This window comes from Salmo salar, chromosome 12 (assembly GCF_965601325.2).
Source record: "Salmo salar chromosome 12, fSalSal1, whole genome shotgun sequence".
Classification (NCBI taxonomy): Eukaryota; Metazoa; Chordata; class Actinopteri; order Salmoniformes; family Salmonidae; genus Salmo; species Salmo salar.
Window position 1 is genome coordinate 66,161,690 of NC_138302.1, and position 25,764 is coordinate 66,187,453.

Sequence of the window (25,764 nt, forward strand, 5' to 3'; positions counted from 1 at the left end):
ATAGTGACACGTGTGGGGCAGATACTATCAGAAACAGGAGATATGTGGTAGTAAGTCTGGAGGTAAAAACATATACAGTATGTATTGTAAGAGAAGAGTAAAATCAGAGATAAGGGGATGAAAGGGACAGGTGACAGTGAGATGGTGAGAGAAGACATAGGTGTGTCAGGTGACATCAGATAGAGCCTGTAAGAAACAGGTGTGAGAGTGAGAGGAGACGACTTAGCGACCATGAGTAAAATGCCAGTGTGAATCGGAAATAGGATTCAAACATATGACCCGCTCAGATAAGATAATTCACTGCAGTGATCGCACCATGGCAACCGAGAAACAAACCTAAAGTCCTTTCACTGATGAGGTCACCACAGTGAGTCCATGGACAAATGACATATCACAAAAAGCTGAGTCATATAAAGTGATAATAATACAGATTGAATTCTCCCTCTATTCAATCTTTATAATACATTCAAAATTAGGGTAAAACATTCAATCTATAATACCACATTCAAAATTAATTGAGCCCTAAGATCGGACACAATTACTCTTTATTTTTATCAACTCCCACATCCAGCTGCCATTGTACTTTTACACAGATTTAAAACCTTGTGGTTCATAATGTTTCTTTCAGAGACCATGTTTCATTTAGTCACCTGGTTTTAGCGTGGTCCTGGCCATTTTGGTCAGGAGGTTGTCAAACTTCCGGTACTCCGCGTAAACGTCAATGGAGTCTGTTCTGTTACTTTTCTGCTCCCCTTCGAAATGTGTGAGGTACCCTGCCCTGAGGGAGAGAGAGTGGGTAGGTGAGTTTGTGGGTGTAGGGTAGTATGTAGTCTCCCTAGTCAGACAGGTTGCCTCCCACAATGTAACAATGTTCCGGCATGTTACCTGAGGTCTCAGATATACAAGACTAGGTGGTATGCCAAACAAACAGAGCTTGCTAGTTTAGGTAGCAATTACGCATAGGAAACCATGTCAAAGAGTAGTCATTACATTGATTGACGTTGCCTTAAGTGATGGTTAAGATTCATTTCCTATCGATGTCCTCCCACTTATGGTCAACAGGTACACTTCCTGTGTTCCACTGCTCACCCACTTGATTAGTGTTTACAGTGTGGGCCATTACTAGTATAAACTTCTCACGCGAAAAGTAGTAATGGCTACATTATCTGCTTCGCATTAGGACGCTGAGTGTTTAAATGACCAACTCAAACATCTCTGGTATCGCTATAAATAAAAAGCCTTCTACAGTGTGTAGGCGTGGAGTGCTACAGGAAGGGCAGCCTAGAAGCATAGTGTTTGTGTGAGAGGGAGGCTCAAATAAGCATTGGTGGCACTGCTCTTTCATTAGATGCCTCTTACGTGCCACTCAACATTCTTCTTGGTGTATTTACAAACAAAGTGGCTCGTGGAACGGGCTTGTGCGTAAACTGTTTATCCCAGGTGTTTGACGTAGGCCCAGGGGGACGCGTGGGTGAATGAATGAGTGAGAGAGAGAGTGGAGAGAGAGAGAGAGAGAGAGAAGAATAGTGTTGGACATTTTTTGTGTCCTCGGTGTCTCTGCAAATGCGTCTGGAGGTCTGATATTGTGTTAGAATGTTCTGTGACTGCTCTCAGGGAAGGGACTGATAGAAGAACAGAAAGAAGGGAACACATTGTTACTTTGGCCCAATGCCCAGAAACTGTGTACGCAAGGTCATTATCAGCTTATTTAGTACTTACTTAGTTCTGGGATCTACATGGAAGTTCTTGGAACTCCATTTTAGGATTTAGAGAATAGTAAGTGATTGAGTGGAATGATTTTTGTATGATTGACTAATTTACTGAAAAAGGGAAATTAGTTCGCAGAATGATTGAGGTATGAGTAAATTGTTAGAGTAAAGTAAACTGATAAGGTATAATTAAAAGTAATAATGGGGAAATGGAACAGTAAACGTGTATATAAAAGACCCAGATTGGGCACCAAAGGGACCCAGTAAAGTGATGGCAAAGAAATTTGGTAAGGGGCTACTGTGTCAGACAGAAGATTGGACAGCATGGACTGACCCTGTGAAAGATTCTGTGAAGTTTGAAGAAGAGGTGAGAACAATCATTGCCGTGTATAACCCCCCCACCTGTGAAATTGAGGAAATGCCCTGTCGGTGTTTGAAGTTCAAGTGGAACCAGTGTAATGTAGGATGGAACAGTGATGCATCCAGAGCCAACCGTGCTGACCAACACATTGCTGTGTTTGATAATGTAAAGACAACATTACCAAAAGCACACAGACTGGCAGAAATACATTCCACCATGATGAAGGCCGATGAGAGCTTTGAGGAATATCAGGAACGAATGGAGAATATCTTCCTCCAGCACTCTGATCTGACCCCTGACCAAAAATGATAAGGCAGCCTGCTGTGCCATGCCGTGGTTACTAGCCTGCAACAAGACCTGAAGACAGATGTGACCCCTACATGCATTTGGTGGGAGACAAAGACCCTAGCTGATGTCAAACCTTAAATCACCCATGCAGAAAGACAGATTAAGTGAAAGAACTCCAAGACTGGAGCTAAACTACACGCTGCACAGTTTATGTTTTTCACTGGAGGAAGAGGATACAGTGGAGGTGGAGGTCAAGGACGATGCTGAGAGAGGAATTGTCACGTCCTGACCATAGAAAGCTGTTATTTTCTATGGTAGAGTAGGTCAGGGTGTGACAGGGGGGTTTTTCTAGGTTAGATTTTCTATGTTGTTATGTTCTAGTTTTGTATTTCTATGTTGGGCTTTGTTTGGGATGATGTCCAATTAGAGGCAGCTGGTCATTGTTGTCTCTAATTGGAGATCATACTTAAGTAGGTGTTTTTGATTTTGAGTAAGTGTATGTTGTAACGCTTCGTCACGGTTTGTTGTTTTGTCCATTCAGTTTATTTGTATGTATTGCATAGTTTCACAGTTTAATAAAGAAAATGTGGAACGATACACACGCATGCGCTTTGGTCCGCTCCTTCATTGTACAACAACCGTGACAGGAATGGGAAGAGGGCGAGGAGTGCAAGGCGCCTCTGGAGGAAGAGACTGGAGCTGCTACAACTGTGGCAAGCCAGGACATTTAGCAAATAAAATACAATTTTATACAACCGTGAAATGCTTATTTACAAGCCCTAAACCAACAATGCAGTTCAAGAAATAGAGTTAAGAAAATATTAACTAAATAAAAGGAACACAAAATAACAATAACAAGGCTATATACAGGGGGTACCGGTACTGAGTCAATGTGCAGGGGTACAGGTTAGTCAAGGTAATTTGTACATACAGGTAGGGGTAAAGTGACTATGCGTAGATAATAAACAGCGAATAGCAGCAGTGTAATAACAAAGGGTGCAGGGGGGGGTCAATGTAAATAGTCCGGGAGGCCATTTCATTATTTGTTCAGCAGTGTTATGGCTTGGGGGTATTTATATTTATTATGGGTAGAAGCTGTTGAGGAGTCTCCGGTGGTACCGCTTACCTTGCAGTAGCAGAGAGAACAGTCTGACTTGGGTGACTGGAGTCTGACAATTGTTTGGGCCTTCCTCTGACACCACCTAGGATAAAGGTCCTGCATGGCAGGAAGTTTGGCACTGGCGATGTACTGGGCCGTACGCACTACCCTCTGTAGCGCCTTACGTTCAGATGCCGAGCAATTGCGATACCATGCGGTAATGCAACCGGTCTGGATGTTCTCAATGATACAGTTGTAGGACTTTTTGAGGATCTGAGGACCAATGCCTCTCCTGAGGGGGAAAATGTGTTGTCGTGCCCTCTTAACCTGTTGGGGCTAGGGGGCAGTATTTTCACGGCCGGATAAAAAACGTACCCGATTTAAACTGGTTACTACTCTTGCCCAGAAACGAGAATATGCATCTACATTAGTAGATTTGGATAGAAAACACTCTAAAGTTTCTAAAACTGTTTGAATGGTGTCTGTGAGTATAACAGAACTCATATGGCAGGCCAACACCTGAGAAGATTCCATACAGGAAGTGCCCTGTCTGACAATTTGTTGTCCTTCTGTTGCATCTCTATCGAAATTACAGCATCTGTGCTGTAACGTGACACTTTCTAAGGCTTCCATTGGCTCTCTAAAGCCGCCAGAAAGTGGAATGGGGTGTCTGCTGTCTCTGGGCAAAGTACAGCAGCAGAGTTTGTAAGTGGTCAGCCTGGGGACAGTGAGACTGAGATGCGCGTTCAAAAGACTTATAGCATAAAATAGCATAAAAATTGATTTTAAACAGCGTTTGACATGCTTCTAAGTACGGTAATGGAATATATTGACATTTTTTGCATGGAATCTTCTCAGGTTTTTGCCTGCCGTTTTAAGTTCTGTTATACTCACAGACACCATTCAAACAGTTTTAGAAACTTTATAGTGTTTTCTATCCAAATCTATTAATTATATGCATATTCTCGTTTCTGGGCAAGAGTAGTAACCAGTTTAAATCGGGTACGTTTTTTATCCGGCTGTGAAAATACTGCCCCCTAGCCCAGACAGGTTAACCCACTCCCAGACAAATTCTCACAAGGCACCCCGATCTCCGCCCCCTGTATCTCAGTCTTTTCTTCATGTAAATGACAGGGATTTGGGCCTGGTCTCAGGGAAGCAGTATATCCTTCGCATCAGACTCATTAAAGAAAAAAATATTTGTCCAGTTTGAGGTGAGTAATTGCTGTTCTGATGTCCAGAAGCTCTTTTCGGTCATAAGAGACTGTAGCAGCAACATTATGTACAAAATAAGTTACAAAAAAATAATAGCACATTTGGTTATGAGCCCGTAAAACGGCAGCCATCCCCTCTGGCACCATTATCTCAATGGGACTGTCCTGATGATGGAGATGACCAGGGTGAATGGGAATGGCCAGGACTACCAGAAGATGTAAGGGTTGGAAATCCCTTTGGTGGGAAAAGAACAAAGGATGAGGTGGAAACAGAAGAAGACTCTGATGATGAAGAACCACATGCTAGATGTTGAAACTTACCACCTTGCTGAAAATCCCCTGATAGAAATTGAAATACTTGGCCAGAAAATTCAATTCCTAGTAGACACCGGGGCTGCCATCTGCCCCTCTAAATGAAAAATCTGTACTCCTCCGACTGCCCTGTCAACCTCCTGGGAAGAGATGTGATGTGCAAGATAAATCTGACTGCTGCATGCACTGCTGAAGGCTTGTCCCTCCGTTCCCCTACAAATGAGATATACCCGTGCACGTCCCAGTGTTATTATGCCTGGCATTTGAACGATCCTGAGGTGGAAGGTGAACTACGAGAGATCACTTACCTCTCCACACCACTGTGCATGGGAGGTCCCAGAACATTTTCACTGCACAGCAGCGGTCCCCTCATGTGAAGAAGACTCTGAATATCAACAAAGATGGACAAAGCAGAAAAGCAGAATGGAAGTGACAATTGATGGAATATACTACGGTGAGGAATTTACAGCTGCCGGAGTTTTGCTGTCTGATGTACAGAGAGCACTGTATGAAGTAACAGGTGCTGTCCCACACTGTAGTATTTTTTTTATGAATAATTGAAAATGTAGAGATGTTGACCCTTGGATGAAGAGTGTGATGACAGCCATTGATTGGGTGGCCTGGGAAGGTGATGGGAAGTGGTCACCATCAATAGCAACCTTTTTCTCCTTTCTGGGCTACCACACGAACGATACCAAAGAAATAACCTATTCCTACTGAGAATATGATGGTTGTGTCTCAAGATAACTCCCACATACTATGGCTGGATGAAGTGCCAGAACAGCTCTGGGCTGTCTCCAAGACTGATATTGGGAAGATGAGAGGTGCCACCCCAGTGAAAGTTGTTCCGAAGAATAATCACAGACCATATAAAAATCTGTACCCTCTCAGCAAAGAAGCAGCAATGGGTATTATTCCCATCCATGAGACCCTGGTTGAAAATGGGTCTTTGATCCCATGCCCACATTATCTGTGTAACACCCCTATTTGACCTGTTAGGAAGCCATTGGGTGAATATCATTTTGTGCAAGATCTTAGAACAGTTAATGATGCTGTTCACGCAAGAGCACCCTTGGTTGTCACGCCCTGGCCATAGAGAGGGTTTTATTCTCTATTTTGGTTAGGCCAGGGTGTGACTAGGGTGGGCATTCTATGTCCTTTCTTCTATGTTTTGTATTTCTTTGTTTTGGCCGGGTATGGTTCTCAATCAGGGACAGCTGTATATCGTTGTCTCTGATTGGGAGCCATACTTAGGCAGCCTGTTTTCCTTTGGGTTTTGTGGATGGTTACTTTCTGTTTAGTTGATGTTCCTGACAGAACTGTTTGGCTGTCGTTCATTTTCTTGTTTTGTTTAAAGTGTTCTATTAAAATTATATGATGAGCACTCAACAAGCTGCACCTTGGTCTAGGTTTTACGACGCACCTTACAGAACCACCCACCACAAGAAGACCAAGCAGCGTGGTATGGAGGAACAGAGGGTTATGGACTCCTGGACTTGGGAGATGATTTTGGATGGAAAGGGACCCTGGACAACGCCTGGGGAGTATCGCCGCCCGCAGTGGGAGATCGAGGCAGAGAAGGCGGAACGGCGATACTGGGAGGAACAGGCAAGTCAGCTACAGGAGCCTGAGAGGCAGCCCCCCAAAAAACATTTGGGGGGGCACACGGGAAGTTGGGGTAAGCCAGGTTGGAGACCTGAGCCAACTCCCTGTGCTTATTATGGGGAGCGACGGATCAAGCAGGCACCCTGTTATGCTGAGTTACGCACTGTGTCACCAGTGCGCAGCTATAGGCCGGTGCAGTCGATACGGGCTCCTCAGCATTGCCGTGCTGGAGTTGGCACTCAGCCAGGGAGAAGTGCGCCGGCGCAGCACATCTGGCCACCAGTGCGTCTCCTAGGTCCAGCCTACCCTGCGCCTGCTCTACGCACGGCAGCCATCATTCCCCAGCACAGCCCAGTTCGCCCTGTGCCAGCGCTCCGCCCGTGCCGGGCTATAGTAGGTCCAGCCAGGACGGTGTGTGCCAGCCCTGAGCTCCAGATCTCCGGTACGCCTCCATAGCCCAGTACGTCCTGTTCCTGCTCCTCGCACTAGCCCTGAGGTGCGTATTACCAGTCTGGCACCTCCAAAGCCAGTCCCACGCATCAGGCCTCCAGTACGCCTGTCCAGCCCAGTACGTCCTGTTCCTGCTCCTCGCACTAGCCCTGTGGTGCGTGTTACTAGTCTGGCGCCTCCAAAGCCAGTCCTACGCATCAGGCCTCCAGTGCGCCTGCCCAGTCCAGTACGTCCTGTTCCTGCTCCTCGCACTAGCCCTGAGGTGCGTGTTACCAGTCTGGCACCTCCAAAGCCAGTCCCACGCATCATGCCTCCAGTGTGCATTCCCTGTCCGGAGCCGCCAGAGTCGCCTGCCTGTCCGGAGCCGCCAGAGTCGCCCGCCTGTCTGGAGCCGCCAGAGTCGCCCGCCAGTCCGGAGCCGCCAGAGTTGCCCGCCAGTCCGGAGCCGCCAGAGTCGCCCGCCAGTCCGGAGCCGCCAGAGTCGCCCGCCTGTCCGGAGCCGCCAGAGTCGCCCGCCAGTCCGGAGCCGCCAGAGTCGCCCGCCAGTCCTTAGCCGCCAGAGTCACCCGCCAGTCCAGAGCCACCAGAGCCGTCGCCGTAAGGAAGGCCCACCCGGACCCTCCCCTTTAGAGTCAGGTTTTGCGACCGGAGTCCGCACCTTTGGGGGGGGGGGGGGGGGGTACTGTCACGCCCTGGCCATAGAGAGGGTTTTATTCTCTATTTTGGGTTAGGCCAGGGTGTGGACTAGCATTCTATGTCCTTTCTTCTATGTTTTGTATTTTTTTGTTTTGGCTGGGTATGGTTCTCAATCAGGGACAGCTATATATCGTTGTCTCTGATTGGGAGCCATACTTAGGCAGCCTGTTTTCCTTTGGGTTTTGTGGGTGGTTACTTTCTGTTTAGTTGATGTTCCTGACAGAACTGTTTGGCTGTCGTTCGTTTTCTTGTTTTGTTTAAAGTGTTCTATTAAAATTATTTGATAAGCACTCAACACGCTGCACCTTGGTCTACTCCCTTCGACGGCCGTTACATTGGTGCTGAACACAGTTACTATTATTTCCCCCAGGGAGCTATTGTTTTTCGGTTATAGTTTTGGCTAATGCATTTGTCAGCATCCCTGTTGACCTTAGGTCACAGTATTGGTTCTCTTTTACGTTTCTTGGGGAAACAATTACTTGGACAGTGATGCCACAAGGCTACATTGTAGCCGTTTCTGCCCAGGAAATGGCGAGGAACCTGGAAGGTTGTATTCCCTCTGTATGTAGTACTGTGGTTGAATACGTTGATGACCTGTTGGTCTGTTCATGACAGGAAATCTGTCACGAAGATACTAAGGCAGCGTTGATTTTCTTAGCTGAAAATGGTCAACATTTTCCCCTCCAAGATGCAGTTATGTAGAAGTTCTGTTAAATATTTGGGTCATGACATTATTTTTGATGGTCATGCCCTCTTTAAAGATATTGCCTCAAGCCTGAAGTCCCTGCCTAAACCTGTTACTAAGCAGCACATGATGTCGCTGTTGGGAGTGGCTGGATACTGCCGCCCATGGTTGAAAGACTATGCGGAGACAGTACAGCCTCTTCAGGTCTGTATTTCGAATCAAACTTTGTCACATGCCAAGACATTCATGGCAGAAAGATGTAAATGTCTGAAGTGGTGGAATGGACCCCTGAGACTGAATTAGCCTTGATTAACCTGTTAGGGCTAGGGGGCAGCATTTGCACGTCTGGATTAAAAAAATGTACCCGATTTAATCTGGTTACTAATCCTACCCAGTAACTAGAATATGCATATACTTATTATATATGGATAGAAAACACTCTAAAGTTTCTAAAACTGTTTGAATGGTGTCTGTGAGTATAACAGAACTCATTTGGCAGGCAAAACCCTGAGACATTTTCTGACAGGAAGTGGATACCTGATGTGTTGTATTACCTTTAAACCTATCCCATTGAAAAACACAGGGGCTGAGGAATATTTTGGCACTTCCTATTGCTTCCACTAGATGTCACCAGCCTTTACAAAGTGTTTTGAGTCTTCTGGAGGGAGATCTGACCGAACAAGAGCCATGGAACGATGATGTCCCATTAGACACCTGGCGCGCGAGTTCATGTTGGGTACCCTCGTTCCAATACGTTATAAAAGAGTATGCATTCGTCCACCTTGAATATTATTCATGTTCTGGTTAAAAAAGGCCCTAATGATTTATGCTATACAACGTTTGACATGTTTGAACGAACGTAAATATATTTTTTCCCCTCGTTCATGACGAGAAGTCCGGCTGGCTTAGATCATGTGCTAACAAGACGGAGATTTTTGGACATAAATGATGAGCTTTTTTGAACAAAACTACATTCGTTATGGACCTGTGATACCTGGAAGTGACATCTGATGAAGAGAATCAAAGGTAATGGATTATTTACATAGTATTTTCGATTTTAGATCTCCCCAACATGACGTCTAGTCTGTATCGCAACGCGTATTTTTCTGGGCGCAGTGCTCAGATTATTGCAAAGTGTGATTTCCCAGTAAGGTTATTTTTAAATCTGGCAAGTTGATTGCGTTCAAGAGATGTAAATCTATAATTCTTTAAATGACAATATAATATTTTACCAATGTTTTCTAATTTTAATTATTTAATTTGTGACGCTGACTTGACTGCCGGTTATTGGAGGGAAACGATTTCCTCAACATCAATGCCATAGTAAAACGCTGTTTTTGGATATAAATATGAACTAGATAGAACTAAAAATGCATGCATTGTCTAACATAATGTCCTAGGAGTGTCATCTGATGGAGATTGTAAAAGGTTAGTGCATCATTTTAGCTGGTTTTATGGTTTTGGTGACCCTGTCTTTGACTTGACAAAACATTACACACAACTCTTGTAAATGTACTGTCCTAACATACTCTAAATTTATGCTTTCGCCGTAAAACCTTTTTGAAATCGTAAAACGTGGTTAGATTAAGGAGATGTTTATCTTTCAAAGGGTGTAAAATAGTTGTATGTTTGAAAAATTTGAATTTTGACATTTATTTGGATTCAAATTTGCCGCTCTTGAAATGCACCTGCTGTTGATGGAGTGCACCACGGGTGGCACGCTAGCGTCCCACCTAGCCCATAGAGGTTAAGTTAAAGCAGGCTCTACTGTTGACCCCCTGTTTTGGGTTTGTCTGACCACACCAAACCATTCCATCTTTTTGTCTCTGAGAATCATGGGTTTATGTCTGCTGTGTTGACACAGTACCACGGAGTTGGCTATATGCATGTGGGATACTACTCTAAGCATGAAAATATGTACTGTGCTTAACCCATTGACCATTGAGATGGACTGTAGCCATAGACTTGACCTTAAAAAGACGTTCCTCTTTTGAATTCAGGAACGACAAGGGTGAACCTTTAGTAGGCTATGCGGTTGTCACCGCTGTTCAAACTGTGGAAAGTGCTAGACTTCCCCCCTCACTTGTCTGCTCATGGAGCAGAATTATTTGGTTTAACCAGAGCATGTACGTTAAAGCTGATTGTGCCGCCAAGCTGGCTGCTTCCTCTTCTGTTTCCCCTTTCTGCAGATGGCAGCAGTTCCTGTTCCCATTAACCCCTTCTCTCCTAATAATGTTGTTGTTTTGCAGGCAGCAGCTGATGCGACTGAGATAAGGCGGTGGGCTAAACACTGCCACAAGGACACCTCAGGTGTATGGCTTGATGATTCTAATAGACCTCCATTGAACTTTCCAATACCTTGTTAAATTGTCACATGGTCAAGACCATGTGTCAAAAGGAGGGATGGTGGATCTTGTAAATAAATTATTGGAGTACAGTAGGATTTACTGTATTTGCAGATTTCTTTTGTAAGAAATGTGTGCTCTGTATGACTAATAATGTTGGATGCAGCATTTCAGTATCCTACGCGTCCAATCCCTGGCCAGAGGGCCCCTTTGAGCACTTGATGATGGACTTCATTGAGTTGACCCCTTGTGAGGGGAACAAGTATTGTTTGGTGATCATACATACCAAGGTGGGGTCTGCCGTCAAAAGTCTCCTCTGACAATGGTTGACATTTTGTGGATGAGCTTGTTCAGTCCCTGTCAGAGGATTTACAGATTGATTTGAGAAACCATTGTGCCCATCATTCTCAATCTGGGGATGCGGTAGAACGGGAAAACCAAACCCTAAAAAATGTATTGTTTAACCTCTCTAGGGTAGGGGGCAGTATTTTCACATCCGGATAAAAAAACGTACCCGATTTAATCTGGTTATTACTACTGCCCAGAAACTAGAATATGCATATAATTGTTTGATTTGGATAGAAAACACCCTAAAGTTTCTAAAACTGCTTGAATGGTGTCTGTGAGTATAACAGATCTCATATGGCAGGCCAAAACCTGAGAAGATTCTGTACAGGAAGTGCCCTCTCTGACCATTTCTTGGCCTTCTATACTCTCTTTATCAAAAACAGAGGATCTCTGCTGTAACGTGACACTTTCTAAGGCTCCCATAGGCTCTCAGAAGGCGCCAGAACGTTGAATGATGACTTTGCAGCCCCTGCCTGAAAAACAGTAGTGCATTTGGATAGTGGTCGATCTGAGAACAATGAGACGGGTGCGCGCGTGCACGTGAAGAGGCCATTTTACATTTTCAGTCTTTGAACGAAAAAGACGTCTCCCGGTCGGAATATTATCGCTATTTTACGAGAAAAATCGCATAAAAATTGATTTTAAACAGCGTTTGACATGCTTCGAAGTACGGTAATGGAATATTTTGAATTTTTTTTGTCACGATACGCATCCGCGCGTCACCGTTCAGATAGTGTCTTGAACGCAAGAACAAAACAGAGGATATTTGAACATAACTATGGATTATTTTGAACCAAAACAACATTTGTGGATGAAGTAGAATTCCTGGGAGTGCATTCTGACGAAGAACAGCAAAGGTAATCCAATTTTTCTTATAGTAAATCTGAGTTTGGTGAGTGCCAAACTTGGTGGGTGTCAAATTAGCTAGCCCGTGATGGCGAGCTATCTACTCGGAATATTGCAAAATGTGCTTTCGCCGAAAAGCTATTTTAAAATCTGAAACCGCGATTGCATAAACGAGTTCTGTATCTATAATTCTTAAAATAATTGTTATGTTTTTTGTGAACGTTTATCGTGAGTAATTTAGTAAATTCACCGGAAGTTTTCGGTATGTTTGCTAGTTCTGAACGTCACATGCTAATGTAAAAAGCTGTTTTTTGATATAAATATGAACTTGATTGAACAAAACATGCATGTATTGTATAACATAATGTCCTAGGAGTGTCATCTGATGAAGATCATCAAAGGTTAGTGCTGCATTTAGCTGTGGTTTTGGTTTTTGTGACATTATATGCTAGCTTGAAAAATGGGTGTGTGATGATTTCTGGCTGGGTACTCTCCTGACATAATCTAATGTTTTGCTTTAGTTGTAAAGCCTTTATGAAATCGGACAATGTGGTTAGATTAACGAGAGTCTTGTCTTTAAAATGGTGTAAAATAGTCATATGTTTGAGAAATTGAAGTAATAGCATTTCTAAGGTATTTGAATATCGCGCAACTCGATTCCACTGGCTGTTGACTAGGTGGGACGATTTCGTCCCACATACCCTAGAGAGGTTAAACGATTGATGAAACAAGCCTGACATGGGTGAAGGTGCTTCCATTGGCACCGATGAGCATGAGAGGCAGATCCCACACAGTGACCGGTCTCTCTCCCCATGAGGTGCTGACAGGGCGACCCATGAGAATGACTAACACGCCATTTCATCAAAAGAGGTTGCTGTTGCAGGGAATGGAAGAAGACTTGGGAGCATACTGAGTCTCACTTAACAATGTTCTTAAGACTCTTCCCACAGGTGAAGGATTCTCTGCCCAACCTATCAGGAGGAACTGAGCATTATCAGTGCCCTGAAGACTTCATGGTGTTAAAAGACTACAGAAGAAAGAGCTGGAAGGATCCTTGTTGGAGGACCATATCAGGTTTTGCTGACCACCCGGTAAAAAAGGTAGCTGAGAGGGACAACTGGATTCATGTCTCGCACTGCAGACAAGTTCCTGCCCCTGAGGAGGATGGCAGGAGTCCCATCCCTTAGGCTGTGTAGACCCAGAGTAGTGGTCCAGAAGGAAAGTCAGCCAAAGGAAAACTGAAGTAAAAGGTCAAGATGAGGGAGGGAGGGAATCTGTTCCTTTCTCGAGCTGGAATGGTGGCAAATGTCACCTCATATAAAACTTATAGTTGGGTATGTGGGTTGGGTCCTGTGGGAGTAGGTAAGGGTCTCCGATATGTAGGGGTTTCCTTGCAGGGGTAAACTTAACTATTCAACTGTCCTGAAAATTGTCATTGGCCAATTCCCCCCCAATGAATCCCAACCCCATGACTTATTTTGCGATATACAATGTTACTGTCAGCCTTGTATATCCTAGACCAAACAATTACAGTGACCCACCCATCCCTATAGTAGGATCCCTGGTAGCGCCCTGATGTATTAGAGGAATTGGGAGTAACCATTTGGGTGAAAATGTTTGTAACTGTACTATGTTGGTGAATGGTAGCAATAACTGCTCTCTTGTAGAACATGATTCTGTTACAGGAGCACCAGGAAATGTGAGTTATACAATTGTTGTTTGAAATAAGTCTATCACACTGAAAGGAGCCCCAAATGGTAATGTGGCAGATTTGCTGATTATAGTTTACCACCTAATTGGTGAGGGACATGTACAGTTGGGTTTGTGGTGCCGGCCATGAGAGTCCTTGGAAACACTGAAACAGAATTGAGGGTTCTGTTCAGAGACTATCATCAGCCGACCACTCATTTTAATAAGTAATCCCTTGCAGATGTCACTCAGGTGCAGACCTTCTTCTCCTGATTCACTCCAATATGGAGTTGCATGTGCCTCAGATCAAATTCGAGATTTGGCTATTAAAGTTGAGAAAATAGAAAATGCTACTTGATACACCTTTGTTGTTCTCAATGAGGAAGTAAAAGCACCCCATAAGGTGGCCCTGCAAAACAGGGAGGCACTTGACTACTTATTGGCTGGTCAAGGGGGTACTTGTGCACTCATTGGCGACGAATACTGCACTTTTGTCCCACATGTGTCATCAAATGTGACTGATCTTGCTAACTACATTGCCACAGTTACAAAGTCTCATTCTGGGAAATCAGTGGGTGTTTACTGGTTGGCTGAAATGCCTCTTTGGAGCTTGGGGCTCCCAGATAGCTCAGTGGGTGATAGCTGGAATCTTTTGTTTGAAGTGTTTGATCATTTTTCTTTCTTGATGTAAGGCCTTTTGTACTTCCCTGGCAACTAGAGTCTCAGCAACTATCATGTTCAATGCTACTAAAGAAGGCAATACTGATACTGATACAGAACCGCTGTCTCTCCAGGAACTCCCCTTTCCCCCTATAATTGATGATAATATACAAGAATGAGTTAGTATCCATGTTTGATAAAAGACCTGAAGGTTTTAAGTTAGGATGTTAAACAACAGCAACCTTATAATGTAAAGGGTAATGGGAAAAGTATTAAATATGAAGATGGATTTTTGTCTATTGTATGTAAGAATCAGTATTTACTAAATGCACTCCTGATGATAGACTGAATGTATGTTAAGAAGTAAAATACATTTTTGTTATCACATATGGTGATAAAAAGAGGAAGTGTAGTGGACATTTTTAAGTGTCCTCTGTGTCTCTGCAAATGCATGTAGCGTATTGAGTCCTGATTATTGTGTTAGAATGTTCTGTGACTGCTCTCAGGGAAGGGACTGATAGAAGAACAGAAAGAAGGGAACACATTGTTACTTTGGCCCAACGCCTAGAAACTGTGTGTGCAAGGTCATTATCAGATTATTGCACCCTGAGAACAGAGATGCCTAGTTTGTGCATGAGTATAAAGAGTGCTAAAGGGAGAGCATCCCTTCAGAGCTTCTGACAAACTTGTACATAGATTATTAAGTTGGTTGTAACCTCTCTTGATACTAAAGACCTGTTAATTTATTTGAACTCCTCCAAACATACCTGAAGAGAAGACTGTAACAGAAGCTGAAGAGCCCGTCCGTGTTCCAGTCAGTCTGGTTGTGACAGGGCCTCTGGGCTTGCAGCAGCAGGGACTGGAGATGGCAGTGCATAGTGCTGCTCAGGCATGACAGGCTCTCCCCCTCAAAGTGCCTGAGGACACAAAGGTTTAAGTCAAGAAACTAAGGTCAAGAGAGAGGAACGTTCATCATCAAGACCAAACCTGTAATTCACTCTTACTTAAATAATGTGAATGTGGAAAAACACCATAAAACACCTGTGGTCCTAGCATTAAGAAACACTATCCTATGTCTGTGTAGTAAACCTGTGTGGCAGGGTACAAAACACTGATACTGTGGATTCAAAATCCACTACACAGAGCCAGTGGTCTATTCACTGTATAGCCTGAAAGAAAGCACTATAGCACTGCAACCAACACAATGACGATATGGCTGAGATAGACTGAGGTAGTTCCACAACAGTGCCCAGCAACAGCATGGTGGGAGGTGAGCACATTTGTTGGATGCACCAGGGGTTGGAACTGGTTCAGGGAACAGAACAGAAAAGTGGAAAATAATGACATTTTTCAAGGAACAGAAACTGAACCTGGAATGAAAGTGATCCATACTATTCCAGAACAGAACCGTTATTTTAAAAGCATGGGAACTGGTTAATAACGTTATTTACATTCCAGGCATTTTTTTTCTAGTCCCACAACAAAATGCCTATGCAAAGTCCTCACTCTGTCACTCAAACTTTTTTCAGTGTCTGCCTACAAGATGAAAATCTTAGCCTGTGCGTGTTTAGGTGACCTGCCCCTCCCCTCTTCGATTCAGAAGATGGGGAGAGATATTTTTAAGTAGCTAGAGAAGAAAGGGTTAACTTTTTCAATGCTAGTTAAGAATACTATAGGCCGAATTATCATGTTTCACGGATGTATTAACTACAAAAAGGTAAGACGTGTTTTTAATTTTGGTACCACTCTGCACACACAAGCTTCAAGCCTCCTCCTCAAACGTTTTTATGAGCATGGCCTTATTTCTATTACCGCATATTGGATGACTGTCATTCATATTCCATTCACCCAGCTCAATGTAACATCAATACGTTTACAGTGCCTTGCAAAAGTTTTCATCCCCCTTGCTGTTTTTCCCATTTTGTTGCATTACAACCTGTAATTTAAATGGACTTTTATATGGATTTCATGTAATGGACATATACAAAATAGTCCAAATTGGTGAAGTGAAATTTAAAAAAAATGTAAATGGGAAAGTGGTGCGTGCATATGTATTCACCCCTAAATAAGATCTTGCGCAACCAATTACCTTCAGAAGTCACATAATTTGTTAAACAAAGCCCACCTGTGTGTAATCCAAGTGTCACATGATCTCAGTATAATATATATATATATATATATATATATATATATATATATATATATATATATATATATATATATATATATATATATATATATATATATATATACACACACACACACACACACACACCTGTTCTGAGTCTGCAACACCACAAAGCAAGCGGTACCATGAAGACCAAGGAGCTCTCCAAACAGGTCAGGGACAGTTGTGGAGGAGTACAGATCAGGGTTGGGTTATAAAAAAAATATCAGAAACTTTCAACATCCCACAGAGCATTATTAAATCCATTTTTTTTAAATGGAAAGAATATGGCACCACAACAAACCTGCCAAGAGAGGGCCGCCCACCAAAACTCACGGACCAGGTAAGGAGGGCATTAATCAGAGAGGCAACAAAGTGACCAAAGATCATCCTGAAGGAGCTGCAAAGCTCCACAGCGGAGATTGGAGTATCTGTCAATAGGACCACTTTAAGCCGTACACTCCACAGAGCTGGGCTTTACAGAAGAGTGGACAGAAAAAAGCCATTGCTTAAAGAAAAAAAATAAGCGAACACATTTAGTGTTCGCCAAAAGGCATGTGGGAGACTCCCCAAACATATGGAAGAAGGTACTCTGGTCAGATGAGACTAAAATGTAGCTTTTTGGCCATCATGGAAAACGCTATGTCTGGCACAAACCCAACACCTCTCATCACCCCAAGAAGACCATCCCTAAAGTGAAGCATGGTGGTGGCAGCATCATGCTGTGGGGATGTTTTTCATCAGCAGGGCCTGGAAAACTGGTCAGAATTGAAGGAATGATGGATGGCGCTAAATACAGGGAAATTCTTGAGGGAAACCTGTTTCAGTCTTCCAGAGATTTGAGACTGGGCCGGAGGTTCACCTTCCGGCAGGACAATGACCCTAAGCATACTGCTAAAGCAACAATTGAGTGGTTTAAGGGGAAACATTTAAATGTTTGGAATGGCCTAGTCAAAGCCCAGACCTCAATCCAATTGAGAATCTGTGGTATGACTTAAAGGTTGTTGTACACTAGCGGAATCCATCCAACTTAAAGGAGCTGGAGCAGTTTTACATTGAAGAATGGGCAAAAATCCCAGTGGCTAGATGTGCAAAGCTTATAGAGACATACCCCAAGAGACTTGCAACTGAATTTGCTGCAAAAGGAGGCTCTTCAAAGTATTGACATGGGGGGGGGGGGGGGGGGGTGAATAGTTATGCCCACTCAAGTTTTCAGTTTTTTTCTTATTTCTTGTTTGTTTCACAAGAAAAAATATTTTGCATCTTCAAAGTGGTAGGCATGTTGTGTAAATCAAATGATACAAACCCCCCCAAAAATCAATTTTAATTCCAGGTTGTAAGGCAACAAAATAGGAAAAATGCTAAGGGGGTGAATACCTTTGCAAGCCACTGTAGGTACTCAAATTTTCCCTGTACCCATCATGAGGTTGCTACAACCTAGCTTATGAACGAGTTTACAATGTAGGTGCACAGGTCAAAATATTTTTTTTGTAATCAAGGTGACAGACAGTGACACATTCAATACTGCCTTGCACACTCTTGCCTGCATCTAGCTGATCTAGGATGTAATCATTAATCCAACAGTTGCAAATGTCATTTTTCTATTGGACAAATTTAGGTATGTTTATCCCCGTTTCGTTCCGTTTGCTTCCGTTTAAGAAACATTTTATAACAGAATTGGCGGATTGAATACACCCCTGATTACGCGCAAACAGAGTTCACATTCATAGCAGCCACATTAAAACAGCATGATCACTTTATATATTATTTAGAATATATTTGCTTCTCACAACTATCTTCGCGCTCCCCTCCTCTCAACTTTTCCCTTCGCTTGTGGACTTCAGTGCACAACACATCAGCTGTCTGACCAGGCAAAAAAACCTTTCCAAGCCAAACCTTCATATCATGACCGTTAACTGTTACACACAGTCTACATCGTTGTCACATCATAGAAAACATAGCTACTAGAACTAACGCGTTAGTAAACCTGCTACAATCATGCACTACAGTGTAAAGTCAGAAAGCAGTTACACCGGTGGGTCCCGGTGGCAATAAATTAATACAACTAAAAGCCAGCTAGCTAACATAGCATCCCTTTCTGTTTGAGCTGGGTGTTTGAGTAGGCTAAACTAGCTAGTTGCATTCTCTAGATAAGTGAAAGTTTAAAAAAAATACAGCCAAATATAGCTAGCCAAATCTCTCTCGGAATAAAGTAATTTGTTCAAATTTGTTCAACTATTGTCTTTCTCTCTCTCTTTGAGTCAACTACTCACCACATTTTATGCACTGCAGTGCTAGTTAGCTGTAGCTTATGCTTTCAGTACTAGATTCATTCTCTGATCTTCTGATTGGGTGGATAACATGTCGGTTCATGCTGCAAGAGCTCTGATACTCTAGGTTGGAGGACGTTCTCCGGAAGTTGTCATAATTACTGTGCAAGTCTATGGAAGGGGGTGAGAACCATATGCCTCCTAGGTTTTGTATTGAAGTCAATGGACCCAGAGAATGACAGAAACTAGCTGTCCTCAGGCTACACCATTGTGCTACCCTACAGGGCGCTGCTGAGGCTACTGTAGACCTTCATTGCAACAGTGTGTTTTAATCAATTATTTGGTGATGTGAATATATTTAGTACAGTTTTATCAAAAAATGATAACTTTTTAAATATTTCACAATTTTATTTTTATGAAATTGACTGAGGAGAATGGTCCTTCCCTTCTTCCTCTGAGGAGCCTCCATCTGGTGTAAACATATGTTGCAGATGTTATCGCGGGTGTAACGAAATGCTTATGTTCCTAGCTCCAACAGTGCAGTAATAACCAACAAGAAAAGTTGGCTAGGAGCTAGGAACAGAGCGTCCATGTCTGTCGTCGCGATCTTGCTTACCATCTTACGCTGATGGTAGTGATATTTATATTTACATTTTAGTCATTTAGCAGACGCTCTTATCCAGAGCGACTTACAGTAGTGAATGCATACATTTCATACATTTTTTCTCCATACTGGTCCCCCGTGGGAATCGAACCCACGGATATCTGTGATAGTTGATGTAGTATTCCCTGGTCCCAGACACCTCTCTGTCTCAGGAAGGGAAACATTTTGATTTAGACTACGGTGGAGCCAGGCAACAACTTTACACACACAGAGTTGTGTATTATACCTGTGTAAGGATCCAGTTATTGGCTGGATAATGCTGTCCTCAATTGTCTTATTTAAAACATGTAATTTTGAACTCTGACCATATCAATGGGCATGTAGAGCTGTTTTTGGGCTGGCCCACATAAAAGAGCGAGTGACACTGTGCTAGGGATAAGGTTAGGGACGTACTGTTTCATCATGGCCTTCTCTACAGCAGGGTTGTGATGGGGGAGCCGCAGGCTAAAGATCCTGTCCATGAGAACCTGTGCATAGCGTGTGAAGTCCAGGGACACAGAGTCCTCTATCACAGCATCATAAGAGCTGGGGTCCAGCAGCACTGTCACATAACGTCCAGCCACACGCACCTACACACACAGACACACAGTGACACAGACACACAATTAATAAGGTTGACACAAACAAACACTCACCATGAATAGTGAAGAATTTAATCTACTGTAGATGTATTCAAGAATTAAGAACAGATGATCAGGTTAAGGTACATTTACGTAGATGATATTGAGGATAGTGTTTTATATCCTCCTGAGACCCCAAAAAAGTGTTTGGGGTGAAAAGAAAACGTTACTAAGATTGAGATTTTGTAAAATATTGTTATTTATCTTTTATTGTAAGTGCAAAATTGTCCTCTGTAACGGTCATTAGGACGTAAATATGAAAACATTTAACATTACAGTCAATGGGTACAGTAGGTGAAAAACATAGTTGCGGCATCCGGTTGTCCACTACAGAGGACATTTCTTTATAAGCTCTTATTTAGCTCTTATTTAATGTGAAAAAAAATATTACACAGTCCTGACAACTCACTTAACTATTCCTGAGATATTCACTTACTAGAAAACAATTTGAATATCAAAGTCGCAAAAATAATAATTACACACTTCTTTTCAAATTCCTATAAAATCTGCTAATTTTGACAGCAGCCATTTTTTTGGAACCAGGAAGATAAAGTTGTCAAAGTCACACTTGATATCATTGAAAAGCCCAGAATGTCATCTCAATGGGACAACAGGACTTAATACTGTGGCTTGTATGGCCTTAGCGATATGGACCAATAATTGATGTCCACTAGAGGACTAATATTAATTGCTGGGTGTCAGGAGGATATTGCCACTCTTACCGTGAAGATATCGCCATGCTTCACCTTCATACGGGTTAGGAACTTGGCAGCATCTCTTCCAAACTCAAGGGCATGGCCTAACCATGGAATAACTCCTTTGTCTAAAGGTGGCTCTTTCTCTGACCTGTATAGAAAAGAACAGAATGCAATTAATTTTGAACAGCTAATATTCACACCTATATTTGTTCATATCAACATTACTGATTATACAGACTTTGTATTTTAATATAGTGACTGTACCCATACATCAATTGAATCAATATTTGCATGTCTGGCTCTTATCAGTACATTGTGTGACACTGCTGTGTGTAAAATATATACAGCTTTTCCAGGAAGTTTTAAAGCCGGAACTCCCCCATTAACATTTAGAATAGAACGAGCCCATCAGTTCCTCACAACCAAGGATACAGCAACAAGGATGAAAACAGATGCGCCTTCATAAACCTTTGATACAAAATCTTTGAGAGCATTTCAGCATTTCTGCTGGCCAGTTAAATGTAAACTTGCGTGTCTCAAAGATTTTGTATCAAAGGTTTATGAAGGCCTTAAAATCGACAGAAGTTTCGAAGTCTGGCTGTTTAACCAAACTCCAAACACAGCGTTGAGTGGGGGGATAAATGGTTATATAGCAGGCCACTAAACTAACAGATTAAGTGATGTTGTTTACTTCTTATAGTAAATCCCTTGGTTTTTGGTTAAACTCAGAATTATCTAAATTGTGCCTCTCAAAAATGATTGACAGGCGACAGCTCATTTATATATATCGCTCAATACAACTGTGATATTATCAAGATCTATTTAGATTATTTTAGGTTTATGGTAAATACTGCTTTATGCTGGGTTAGTTTATGCTGGGTAGGCAATACATATATTAATAAGTAGGCTACGCAAATATGCGCACAGGTGAAAACAAGTTTGAAAAGGCTACAATACAGTATTATACAGAAAGCATGCATGCTATGTTCAATGTAGACATTGCAAAAGTAGAAATTATCTCGAATAAAATAGTGATTTTAGAAAAGGGTACTCACCTAGAGCGTTTCGAAACAAGTATGAATAAGATAAGGATGCCCTGGACAATCAAAAGTATCGTCCAAATCATAGCTCGTAGTTTTGGCAGATTTACTTGCACGTTGGTGCGCAGCAGTGAAAACATATGACTAATTTAAGACGACAGGGTCCACCTGATATAGTGCTGTTTTATGTCATCCGATGACGGCGTTCCAGGGTGTTCCCCGACCTCACCCTGCATATTTCCTAATCCATCTTCCTATCCGCAAGAGTTCACGTAGTAAAAGCCAATTTATGCTTGATCTGATAATGTGGACGGAGGGTGTGACGCAATTGCAGAGTTTCTGGAGGCATGCAGAGACCAAATCAAGCTCTGTACCACATTGCTGCGCGCCTCTCAAATGTAACAATGTGGAGGGCTCAGTATAGCTCCACATTGAGATTATTGGTTGACAGTAGGTGTTGGCGGGAGGTCCTGTATAAACACAAACTCACTTCCTTGACAACAGCTCTGCAAAGCGCAAAAAGTATGCTTGCTCTGACTTCTGCGGAGGCCGCATGCAGTAAATGCTGTATGGCCACTGAAGATGACACTTGACCATGTAGAGCCTTTTAGCGTGCAGTTCACAAAAAATTGGTTATTTTTGAATTACTCTTTTTACTGACTGAGAGTCACGACTCCTTCATTTTAAAGCCAGGCTCCATATGGATGGTGTGAAGCAATTGCGGAGCCTCCGGAGGCATGCATAGGCCAAATTGAGCTCTGTACAATGGGGAGGACTCTGTATAGCTCCGCATTGACATAATTGGTGGACACAAACTCACTTCCTTGACAACTTCCTTCACAACAGCTCTGCTCAGCGAAGCACAATAAATATAAATGCCCTGACTTAAAGCCAATGTATGCTTGACCCATTGTTTTTTTGCTCAGAAAACTTGGGGTGCCAAATATAACCACCCTCGTTTGCCTGTGGGCCACCAGTTGGGGAACCCTGTCCTATGGTGAACGACATGTGAGTGAGAGGCTCGTAGAATCATTACTCTTTTGAGTTTTCAGTTCATCGTTCGCCAGTAGGGGGGTCCTGCGTGCTCTGGGCATTACTGACTCAAATGAATGAAATTAGTCGAAAAGATCAGAGTCAGTAAAAAGAGCGGATCTTCCCATCACTAGTAGGACTATGACTAGATCTATTTTCAGATACATCTATGCCTAAACAAAACCAACCAACAAACCCACGTTTGATTGTAATAAGATTAGGTTTAATAAAATCAATACAGAATAATTACATTCCACTGATGAAGTGTCATCATGGATAGCCTCAATAAATTACACTGTTTACTAACATGTTATTCAAGTCAACATTACTAACTGATATTTCAATCAAGTAAGATTTAATGTTCCTAGGCTGTCATATTTAGATAAAGCTTGCATGAGAACATAGTCACTTTTATTTCAATTCCGGATGTGTTACGATCCCCCGTGCATCCCGCAAAGGCGGAGGTGTTGCTAACGTTTACGATAGCAAATTTCAATTTACAAAAAAAAAACAATGACGTTTTCGTCTTTTGAGCTTCTAGTCATGAAATCTATGCAGCCTACTCAATCACTTTTTATAGCTACTGTTTACAGGCCTCCTGGGCCATATGCAGCGTTCCTCACTGAGTTCCCTGAATTCCTATCGGACATTGTAGTCATAGCAGATAATATTCAAATTTATGGTGACTTTAATATTCACATGGAAAAGTCCACAGACCCACTCCAAAAGGCCTTCGGAGCCATTATCGACTCAGTGGGTTTTGTCCAACATGTCTCTGGACCTACTCACTGCCACAGTCATACTGTGGTGACGTGTGAAACTCCCAAACTTAAAATAAGGTGGACTTATGTCACACTATCAATGATGCATCTGTTTTGCAACAGCAGCAGACATAACAGAGGGGTTTACTACCAAGCAGGATCAATGAGTTAGCCAGCTAACTTCGTAAACAACCAGAAATAACTGTTGATTTTCTGATTCAACAAGACAGCTAAAGTTCTATGAGTTTTTGATTGTTGAGTCAATTAGACCATGCCAATTTCAAGCTTATCTTTCAACAAAATATAAAGTTATTTCAGAATATTTAGGCAAGTTGGCTGACTAACTCTTTGATCCTGCTTTGTATACCCCTCTGATGTAAAGATGAGACACCTTTGTCATTGTTTATGCAGCTGGGTGATACATAAGTGTGTGCAGTCGGTGTCATGAAAAAAGTCCATTACATCAACAATAAAAGGGGCAATCTGCAGTCGCTTCATCCATTTTTGGACTTCGGATTTAAATAAATGTACCCATTGATTCTTGAAGAATATAACTTATGACTCAAGAGCTTAGTTCAACTGTCGTACCCCATCAGAAGCCAAAATATAAGCTTGTTTCACTCCAATGTTTGTAAACAAAGTAAATGTAAACAAACACAATAGCCTAAAAACATGGTTAAAACTATAATGTGTATTTCATGGATGGTCAGTCCTTGCATCTATAGCTCTGTGTAGGAATTGAAGTGGTTACATTTCTCCAGCACTACCCCTCAGCTTTTACCCAAAACAGGGATGGAGAGGATGCTTTATTATCGTTTCAAATAATGATTGTCGCTTTAAAGAGAAACTGCCCCTAAAAAGCAACTTCTGCTTTTGAAAATGGCATATGTGGCATTGACATGTGTCCGAAACATTGATTATAGTGTCAAAATTGACTACAAAGTGTAAATTGGATCATTTGAGTCATTCAGTCTCGTCTGAAACTGAGATTTGCGAGATGATAGGAAACAATTGTATATCATGGAATGAAGGGTACCATAACAGTTTTCCATGTGTTGGATTTATTTTAATCCTGCCCTCATGTCCCCAGCACCCAAGTAATCATAAATTCAGAGAACAGCTGCACAGAACCCATTCGTAAAGCCCTCCGTCAATTTGGTTTGACATTTGCAGACTTGTTTACGTGCTGCTGTGCGTTTTGTTGCCAACCTTACTTTGCTACCTGCCAACTTTACAGTTTTTACTTTTTAATTACCGTTTATATTTTTAGTATTTCCCTCACTCAACTTTTTTCATTCAACTTTTTCACTCCGGACATTTTATCTGGACATGGTTCGTCAGGACTTCCAACAGCCGAAGCTAGTAGTAACATTCTAATTGCAGTCGTTGTACTCATAATATACAGGAGAACGATCACCTTACGGCGAGGATAGCTGTGCTGCAAGCCCAGCTTCAGACGCAATCGTTAGGCAAGTGTAATGTCAGTGTAGGAAAGGATGAAACAGCGTCTGTGCCACCAGTAAGTACAGATAGTAACGTTAGTATAAATCCCCTCGCAGGGTCCCCGCAGCCGGAATACTTTCTCATGGCTTCTGGAGGGAAATGCTGTAGGAATGTTCAACCGGTGTCGCTCATTCAGCCAACAGAAACTTTCAACCGGTTCTCCCCATTAAGCAGCGAGTCGGAGTCAGAGGCCGAGCCTTCTCTGGTCTCTACTCCTCCCGTTACGGGATCTGAGACGCCGAAGCTTCCCACCATTAGCTCTGACAAATTGAAAACCCTAGTCATTGGCGACTCCATTACCCGCAGTATTAGACTTAAAACGAATCATCCAGCGATCATACACTGTTTACCAGGGGGCAGGGCTACCGACGTTAAGGCTAATCTGAAGATGGTGCTGGCTAAAGCTAAAACTGGCGAGTGTAGAGAGTATAGAGATATTGTTATCCATGTCGGCACCAACGATGTTAGGATGAAACAGTCAGAGGTCACCAAGCGCAACATAGCTTCAGCCTGTAAATCAGCTAGAAAGATGTGTCGGCATCGAGTAATTGTCTCTGGTCCCCTTCCAGAGAGGGGGGTTGTGATGAGCTCTACAGCAGAGTCTCACAACTCAATCGCTGGTTGAAAACTGTTCTCTGCCCCTCCCAAAAGATAGAATTTGTAGATAATTGGCCCTCTTTATGGGACTCAACCACAAACAGA

General features: G+C 42.6%; 1 protein-coding gene across 1 annotated transcript in view; it reads right to left on the reverse strand.

Moving 5' to 3' along the window:
* Positions 1–22,173, reverse strand: part of LOC106565585 (prostacyclin synthase) — a 30,207-nt gene extending 8,034 nt beyond the window's left edge. Inside the window, exons 1-5 of the mRNA XM_014132869.3 lie at positions 21,782–22,173; positions 20,751–20,874; positions 19,802–19,977; positions 15,075–15,224; positions 651–778 (exon numbers count right to left, since the gene is read on the reverse strand). Coding sequence (XP_013988344.1) covers positions 651–778; positions 15,075–15,224; positions 19,802–19,977; positions 20,751–20,874; positions 21,782–21,906 — 703 coding nt within the window. The 5' untranslated portion in view covers positions 21,907–22,173. The remainder of the gene's footprint in view (positions 1–650; positions 779–15,074; positions 15,225–19,801; positions 19,978–20,750; positions 20,875–21,781) is intronic.
* Positions 22,174–25,764: the final 3,591 nt, after the last annotated feature.